Below are 9,352 nucleotides of genomic sequence, written 5' to 3'. Positions count from 1 at the left end.
GCACACAAGTCAGATCTGCATTGCATGAACATCTTTTTCATTAGAAATAGAGTAACCATTTCTATCTAACCTTAACTGTTCAGAATCTGTATTTTTTGCTTTAAACATAAAACCACAGGCCAAGTTTCAATTCTCATTTACCACTTCTCTACCTGAGTTGTCAGTTTCACTTTTGGTCTGAACTGAGGGTTAAGTGAGAGGGTATCTCATTAAATCACTGTCTTCGGGCAAGGTCTGCATCAATTTATCTACTTTACTTATCTTTTTCAGTTTTTCATTTGAAAATAAATTTAAACCTAATACTGTTCAAAATGTGTTCTTGTATTTAAAATAATCTTTTATGATTAACAGTCTTTAAGGACAGTGGAAGTATTTTCATTTGGGGATGCCAATGTGAATATTTCTTTAAGGAAATGTGACAATATTTAGGAAATAATCATCCAAACGGCAATTACATGAAATGACCTGTATATGGACTAAATACGGCTTTTCCCTAAACTTTGGAAAGGATTAAAGAAAGTGATTTGACTTGTAATTTTCTCTTATCTAATAAGCTCTTTGGTGTTAGTACTTCATTCTTTGATTCAAAAAATATGTAAGTATGGGAGGATTGTAAACTCCATGAAGAAACAAGTTTTATTTCTACCTCTCTAAATCAGAAAGTCTAATAATGTTATATATATATAGTAGTTGATTGTGGGCACAAGCTATTGGTTTAACTTTTTAATTGGAAATTTTATTCTTATTTATATTTTTATTGTAATTGTTCATATATTTACATTTACAAATGCCATTTTATTTTGTATTTCTATTTACTATATTTTGTTTTCTCCTTTCTTGCATTCCGTCAAGTACTGGAGACTGAATATTAACAACAAGATTCAGCAGAAGCTCATTAGCTGCATTTGAACACTGTATTTCTTGTATTTCTGTGAGTGTGTGTGTGAGAAAGAGGAGAAAGAAATTTTGTGAGTGACCGCAATATGCCTGTTTTACAATCCATCAATTACAATAAGGATCTATTAGTTATAATAACAAACATATGTCTGTCATAGTGCATTGTGTATATTAGACACTGTATATTCACAGTTTGATGTTTGAAATATCAACTGTTTTCAAGGAACTCCACAGGTCTATGACATAAAAGGCATAAATTTAAACCACTGGCCTATGATGGGATGAGGAATGAATGACTTAACAGGTCAGGCCAAACTCCAGGATTGGTATCTCATTTCTGCTTTATTTTCTATACACCATGAAGTATCTCTGGAGAGGCTATACTTTACTAAATTTATATGGAGTAAATTTTATGTTATACCGGAATTTGCAAATTTAGGAATTTGTGAAAGTTTTGCAATAAACAGTTTTTAAACACTGTCTATGTTCTATAATGAAAAGAACAGAGTTGCTTGTTGAAGACGTTGGCACAGAAAATTTTTAAAAAATCAAGAATAATTTTCAGTCTGTGTATGATTTTTTGATACATAATATTTTATCTGATCTAAGAAATCATGAGAAAATCTATATCTTCTGTCTTGTATATAACAAATGGAGAGTGCATTTATAAATATAGATCATAAAGTATTCTAGCAAGGAAACCTTTTTTACATTTCATTCTGAACTAATAATAATATGGAAATGAAATCTTTCTAATCAGAATGATAGGAGCTACAGATATAAATGTTAAATTTCTCATTAATGTTAACAAACATTAAATGCTCATAGATGAAACCTAACTCTCATTAACTAGGGAGTGATAAGAAACTAATTATTAAATCTTGATTAGTAAATAAGAAAATCACCAAATAATGTCAGATTGATGATATCCTTTACTAAATCTGCAGAGCATTATAAAAATAATATGAACATTGTATCATAAATCCTTTTAATGGGTCATTTCAACTTAACCACATATGGCCAACACAAAATATCTCCACTGTAATTTTAAAGTGTTTTTGGAACTTAGAAATTTGGTACTCATATACACAAACCAAGAATTTTTTAATTTAATAATGTTTGCCAAAAACAGAATATTTGCCCCCACTTGTAGATTAATAAAGGGACATTTTGTGTGAGTTTATATTTAATTCTGATTTAACCTGTCATAAACCTTCATTTTATTAACAATTGATGTATTGTATATTTAAAGTAGGTTTTCTTTCTTTGAATGTTGTGGGATACAATCTTAGGATGCAATTCCTATTTTTCAAATACATTTAGGAAACATAACTCCACTAAGGCAAATGACAAAGATAACAAGTGACCAGAGTAACTCAGCCCAAGGTAGATTTTTACAGCTGCAGTAGAAAATCAGGTCACTGGTACTGCTGTTTCTTCCTGTGCACTTACATGTAAAGTCTACTCATGGTTGTTTATTTATAGACTTGATAAAAACAAAGAATATTGACTCAAAGAAAATAACTTAAAATAAGAACAGGCACACCAATCCACACCAATCTCTGTGGAAGACAAAATCCAGTAACCATTTACATGTGTTCTTTTAGTTACAATTATCCTCCTTCTCTTCTCCAGATGGAACTTCTCTCTCTGATGGGACTGGAGGCCATCAGCTCTGTACCAGGCTACAGTAGTGGCTCTTTTAGATGCAAATTTCTTTTGATACTGCTTGACTTTTGTGAATGAGCACTGCAGGGAAACTGAGGCTTACTGTTTTCTGTGGCACACACAGTTGACAAGTCATTTCTCACTTCTGAGAGCACCAGGGGGGAAATTGAAGGAGTCAAGATGAATCATTGAGGAAGATTTCTTTCACTCAGCTTCCCACCATACTGTGCATTTCTTCATCTATTTAAAAACTAACTTGTGGCTCCTTAGTAATAGTCCACTCCCAGTCACGCACATAGCTTCTCTTTAAGACTGTTAGTCTCACCCACTGGATTCTCACTCAGAGGTGATTTTGGACTTGTTAGAGTGGACAAATTAAAGGATTGCGATGAATATCAGGTTAGTTTTTATCTTCTAATATGGCTCAAATGGAGTAAATGTGTGTTTGCAAATATGTGAGACTTGAGTATATCTATTTTAATTAATTATAAGTTATCAGACATCTTCTTTGCCAGGCTTTAGTGGGGAACTTTTCAGTGATAAGTTTGAGAAAAATTGCTTGAGAAATGCTGAAGAGATGACTATCTTTTGTTATTAAAATCATGGCAATTGCTTAAACAAATGACAACAAATAATACTAATCTGCAGTAATTCCCCTAGACATTTACTCTATTAAATTTTATTTTGTTTCTCTAGATTTGCATATAACCATCAAATCATAATTGTGTTAAGGTGCCAGAATATTTTTCTAGAAACTTGTGGCAGTAAGTGCTGATTTGTTCTATATTGACATTAAATTACCAAAAAGTAGCTCTTAAAATAATAAAAATCTTGACAAGCAGTACATTTATGTCTATATTTCTACATGTACTTGTAGCTACATATTTATATAAATAGAATTTTTCCCTATTAAAAATGTGGAAATGCTATGGCTTAAGAATATGAAAAATGATACACAACCAAATAATTTATAATAAACCTTTTAATGCTATTATAATGTAAATTGCCTTTCATACCAAAGGAATCCATATGTGACATAATAACACACCAACTCAATGAAGTTTTGAATTTTTTTCTACCAGTTAGGTTATCTGTAATATTATGTCTGTATTTCCTTCCATCATTGGTACACTATGAGTATAAAATATAGTAAGATAGTTTTAAGGTATAAAATTAGCATATTTATTTAAAGTTTTAAAAAGTACAATATATCTTTCTTCACTGTTATTTAATCTCAGCAAAAACTTAAGAGATGAAACAGAAGTAAGACAGATTCTTAAAATTTGTTAAATGAGAGTGATTGTCATATGATATTCTGTTTAGAAATTTTTAAGCACCATTCAAAAATTAAAAATAGTTTTATATAGTAACTTTTTACTCAATATTTTAAAAATTTCATATTTATTGGTTTTACAATATCCTCAAAAATACTATAGACACAGATATTACCATCTACATTTAGATATAGGAGAGTAACACAATTTGCTCAATGTCCCAACAGTAAAGATGCAGGTAAACCTAATAATTCCGATTTTTCCTCATTTCTTAACAAATACCTTAGCTGATTGATTGGGCTATTTTTTTAAGGCAGCATTTCTCATAGACAATGATTTTCATGACTAGTAATAGTGCTTTATTTGTTTTTAAATTCTGCCTTCTATATTTTGTTTTTATTTAATCTTTAGAGATCTATTTGTTTAAATTCAGTTTTGAAATTTTTCCAATAAATTTTATTTCTCATGATTTACAGTTTTTTTCTTTATCTGATAAATTATTAAAAGTCTGTTAGAATAACAAAACTAATATTAATGTGTTGATAGAAATTAATGCAATATAGAAGAACACTTATATAAGGAAATTATATTTTCATTTAATGAAAGTTTAAAAGAAATAAACTAATTTATTAGCCAAAAGCTTTATTTTCAACTTCTAAATAAATTATAATATAAGAAGATACCCAATATTTGAGATGTCTTTTAATGTGAAAGTTACATAGGATCAACTTGAATTACCTAGTCTCTGAAAAGATTCTAAGCTTTCTCTTCCTAATATTTAGAAGTGAAATAATAATTCATTTGGGTCAACAGTGGGGGTAAAAAAACAACCCACTTTCTTTTGCATCAAAAGATGTTTACAATAGCATGTTTGCTGCCGCAAATCCTTTTGTGGTTGCTGCTAATTATATGCTTTCCACTTCAAAGTCTTTCAAAGGAATATAGGTACAAATCAACTCAATAAACATTTATTGGGTGAAGGAATTCAGGAAGGTCTCTGGATTTGAAAAAAATGTATATAAAGTACCACTAAAATCTTCATTATGGATTCTTTTTACTTTAACTGAATACAAAGCATCTTGTCTTTCTATATTACTGGATCAAATCTTGAAATTATATACACAGAGCAAATGATGTTAAAGGGGATGGGTAGCATCAACATTTTAATTAAAATACAAAATGATAGTCCACACAAGCATTTAGCTAAGCATTTGATGATTTCCAATTATATTAGTAGTAACATTTTCATTTGATAACTAGATAATTGGGTAAGTAAAAAACATGTAATTAAAGCGAAGTCCTATCCTAATTTATAATGGCAATGAAAACAGAAAAGCATAGTAAAACACCATTTTAAAGTAGTTATAAACCATTACAATAAGATACATTTTGGCCACTGCATATTATAAGTAAGTTAAGGTCAAGCCTTGCTTTCTTGTTAAAATGCTCTAGAAGATCAGGTGATAAAGTCCCAAATCATAAACACAAAATGATTTTAACCTCATGAGCTTTTTGCCAGGCCAGAGTCATTGGGAATGGCATAGGGTAAAAGACAATGTTGGAAGGTGGTAAAGAATCACCACAAAAAGTTTTAAGAACCGTACTTCATTACAATCAGTTACAGAGCACAGTTATATTACATTGTTTGCTACCTGCATTGTCACCACATTTCTTACCCAGGGGACATGGGCAGAATCCTTTAAGCGTAGTCCCATTCAGAGCCCAGTATGAAGGGTGGTGTGGATCTAGGCAGCCTGGTTCTTGAGAGAAGAAAAAGCTGGAATGTGCATTAATAATCTTGAAGAAAGGAACTGGTCCAGGCAGGGGCCTTGGTCTCAGAGTTCAAGGACATGTAGGAGTTCTATTTTCCCTGGTGAACATGATTGGCAAGGGTCAAATAAGGCCACTCAGCTAAAAATATAGCACATGGCCTAGTTATATCCACAAACACTGGGACTTCTCAGTCTCCTCTTTAAAAATTAACTCTTCCTTGTATTTATGAAGCAATACAAATACCATCAGTAGTACTTTTACTCTTTCTTTGTCACTGACATAAATTAACTTTCCAACCCCCCAAGAGAGCTTGGAACATCACAGTCCCTTTTAGAGTGACACAGACCTCTTCCTCCTTCTGGAAAAATCCTCTGCATGAATGACATTAGAGAGAGCCTTAGTGAGGTGACTGTCGGAGGTCTCAGTGCTGCTCCCAAACTCATAGTTCTTCACGCAAGGGCATAAGCAGTGCAGGATGGCCCGGCGGATGTAGCTGTCAAAGATATAGTAAATGAAAGGGTTGACACAGCTGTTGGCAAATGCCAAGGGCCCACTCACCTCCATTCCCAGCTGGAGAAAAGCTGAGGAGAAGGAGAGTTCTCGCTGCAACCCAGAGACAACAGCCAGGAGCTTGAAAGTATTAAACGGCAGCCAGGAAAAGACAAAGGCTGCCACCACAATAAAGATGATCTTCATGGATTTCCTCAGTTTTTTGTTATGCTTTCCTGACTGCTGGTAATGGGCACACAGTTTCCTTGTGATGGAACAGTAGCAGGCCATAATGCTCACCAAAGGGACAAAGAAGGTAAAAATTAAGGCCACTAGGGCCCAAGTCAGTTTAGTGGAAGTAGCCCTCTTCTCTGCACAGTATGGCTTACTGTCAATCAGGGTGAGCTCCCTGGACAGAAGAGTAGGCAACCCCAGAAGGCAGGAGATAAACCAGACACTGGCACAGACTCCATATGCACAGTCTTTCCTTCTGAATTTCCTGGATAGGGCTGGACACACAATGGTGACGTAGCGGTCAACACTCATGCAGGTGAGCAAGAAGACACTGCAGTGCATGTTGACTGAGATCATGTAGGAGCTGCCTTTGCACAGGAAAGAGCCTGTCCTCCACAGTCCTAAAGATGCTTCTTTATCCACCCAGAGAGGCAATGTGACAAGGAAAATGAAGTCAGAGGCAGCCAGGTTGATGATGAAGATGTCGATCAGTCTTCGGCTGCCCTTTTTGAAGTACAGTGCACTCAGGAGGAGCAGGTTCCCCAACACTCCAATCAGGAACACAGCTGTGTAAAAGATGGGAAGGAAGACAGATGTATAAGGAACATGGGAGTGGGTCTCCTCAATTTCAGGATTTGGGCTTGTAGCATAGAAATAATCCAAATAAACAATGGTTGCTTCTGGATCCATCACTAAAGATCAGGTGCCAAATCTAGTAAGTTTTCTTACCAGAAGTTTTTGTGTGAATCTTAGAAATCTCCAGGTGGCTTCTTTTATGTAATGCCTACCTCTTCTCTTCGAGCCTCTTAAAAGATCTTGGGACAAGCATAGGAACAATTAAAAAATGCAGTTTCTACCAATCCTCAGCAAGGGCCCACAAGAAACACCACCCTGATTGGTATTGGGTGGTTGTGGTTGTGGTTTTCTTTATTTGCATTTGCCCAGGAAACTGAGATGCTTTTCGACTTTTCTCTTCAAGATGTTCAGTTTATTTCTTTAAATCCAGAAATTAGGAAATGAATTAACTGTTTCCTCTTACTAACTTCAAAGACATCCTTTGCCTTTCTGACACTGAGAATCCTTTTGCTCTAGGCTACTGTTTCAGATAGGATACTGTTTGACTTTTACAATTTAAAGTGGATGATGACAAACATACAGTTTTTATTTACATTGTTGGTGAAATGTGAAGAAAATAGTCTTTCATTGCATAAGGAATGAATTGAAAATTTCCTGAATCAGACTAGCCACACCTATGGCAAACAATGATTTCAAGTGGGGTATGAAATTCTTTCCATTTATTTGGCTCTTTCAGTTCATAAGTGATCCATTCTGTTTAATTCAATAAGTATTTTTATATACCCAAACGGCTGGGATCACATGTGCTTTTGTCATTTTAAAAACTTTTCCATTACAATTAGCCCAGCAACTTGCACATAGTAGGTACTTTGGAAATGTTAGTTTATTTGAGTTGATTAGGGAAACTCTTGTTTCGTGATTCAGTATAATTAGCAAGGATCAATTTGTTGGTATTCAACTGCTGGCATTGTTGTTTATTTGCTTACAGATGCAGGTCTTTAAAAATCACAAACTGCTATTTTTATGCTGTCTGCTATTGTAATTCAACCAATGAAATCCTCTTCTTTATAGTTAACATCCTTGATTAAGGGACTTTCTCCCTATTAACCCTCAAATACCTATCCTTCATCAGACTCTAAATTCCCTCTGATCTACCCCTCTGTCTTGTCAATGGGTTTCAGCCCTGGGCAAGTTCGCTATGGATTCAGTGTGACCAAAGAAAATGACAGCAAAATGCTCTTGCGGTGAAAGGGTTATACTCAATGTTATTTCCAGGTGGCAGGTCAGTCACTAAAATCCCGTTCACTCAGAGTGAGTCTGCATGCAGCAAGTTGGTCTCTGCCTCTAGGCCCCTCTGTCCACACAGCCGTCCTGCACAGCCATCCTCCAGGTCTCTCTGCTCAGTCATCCTGCACAGCCGTCCTCTGGGCCTCTGTTCTCGGTGCTGCCACCACTCCAGCCTCTGCTCTGCTTTTCTGCAGCCTTGCAGCACTGCCACTGTGTTGCACCCAGAGCACTGGGTGGAGCTCTTTATATAGAGTCAACAGCCACGTATTGCCCACAGGTGTGCATTGAGCTAGTCAACCAGGGCCAATGAGAATCCTGGCCACAGGAATTCTCATTTTATCCACACCCTCACCTTTATAGCAGTGATTTTTTCAGCCTGTGAGTCGAGTTTTCCTTATGTACGTCCACAAAAGAGTGAACTTCACTCTTGAAATTACTGACCTAGAAACAGACAGGCTTATATTAAATGACATTATAGTGGAGGTGCTAGGATAGGCACTATAAAAGGAAGGTTTGAGGTTCATTCAAAACACTTGAAAAACAGGCTAATATTGAAAGGATCCTATCACATTTTTCTCTCATCTGTTCTCTTTTATATTGGGAAAACCATAGTAAAATATAGCAAATTCTGTAACTGACTCCATTTATTTCAGTTCTTTACTGGCCTAAGTGGCTCAAGGACTCCTCTCTTTTCTTCCCTCCATCTCATTTCACTGTCAAAATTACAGTTTTGGGTTGATATTACTATTGTATAGAACAATGTATGCCTATAGATGAAAACACCATTGTTAAATATTTGAAGTCCTTTCAGTGGAATTTATTTCTTCTGTAATTAATATATTGGAAAGAATAACCCTTCCTGCTATACTGGTTTTTTTCTATTCTTCCTTAGGGTCTTGTATTGTCACCTCCATCTCAGGCATTAAGTCTAGGTCAGGGAGGGATGAAGGACCCCCTGATCCAGGGCAGCCCCAGGAAGTCATTTGGGAATTGATTTATGGGCCTTGATCGGCCTTCTTCTGTGTCCCTTGATGCTCCATATTGTTTATGGGGGGCATATCCTTCGCTAAGCACAGGCTGCAGATGAGGGAAACTAATACTTTGACATTTCTGGGATAGAAATCTTTCCAAATGTAGTAAGCCTTCATATTTAA

General features: G+C 35.2%; 1 protein-coding gene across 1 annotated transcript; it reads right to left on the bottom strand.

The window, feature by feature from the left end:
• Nucleotides 1–3,551: 3,551 nt before the first annotated feature.
• On the bottom strand, nt 3,552–7,129 carry GPR15 (G protein-coupled receptor 15). The gene has a single exon (XM_036916554.2). The coding sequence runs from the start codon at nt 7,023–7,025 to the stop codon at nt 5,943–5,945; it is 1,083 nt and encodes a 360-aa protein (XP_036772449.1). The 5' UTR covers nt 7,026–7,129; the 3' UTR covers nt 3,552–5,942.
• Nucleotides 7,130–9,352: the final 2,223 nt, after the last annotated feature.

This window comes from Manis pentadactyla, chromosome 1, assembly GCF_030020395.1.
Source record: "Manis pentadactyla isolate mManPen7 chromosome 1, mManPen7.hap1, whole genome shotgun sequence".
In the NCBI taxonomy this organism is placed as follows: Eukaryota; Metazoa; Chordata; class Mammalia; order Pholidota; family Manidae; genus Manis; species Manis pentadactyla.
This window is presented reverse-complemented; position numbering and strand designations above follow the sequence as displayed.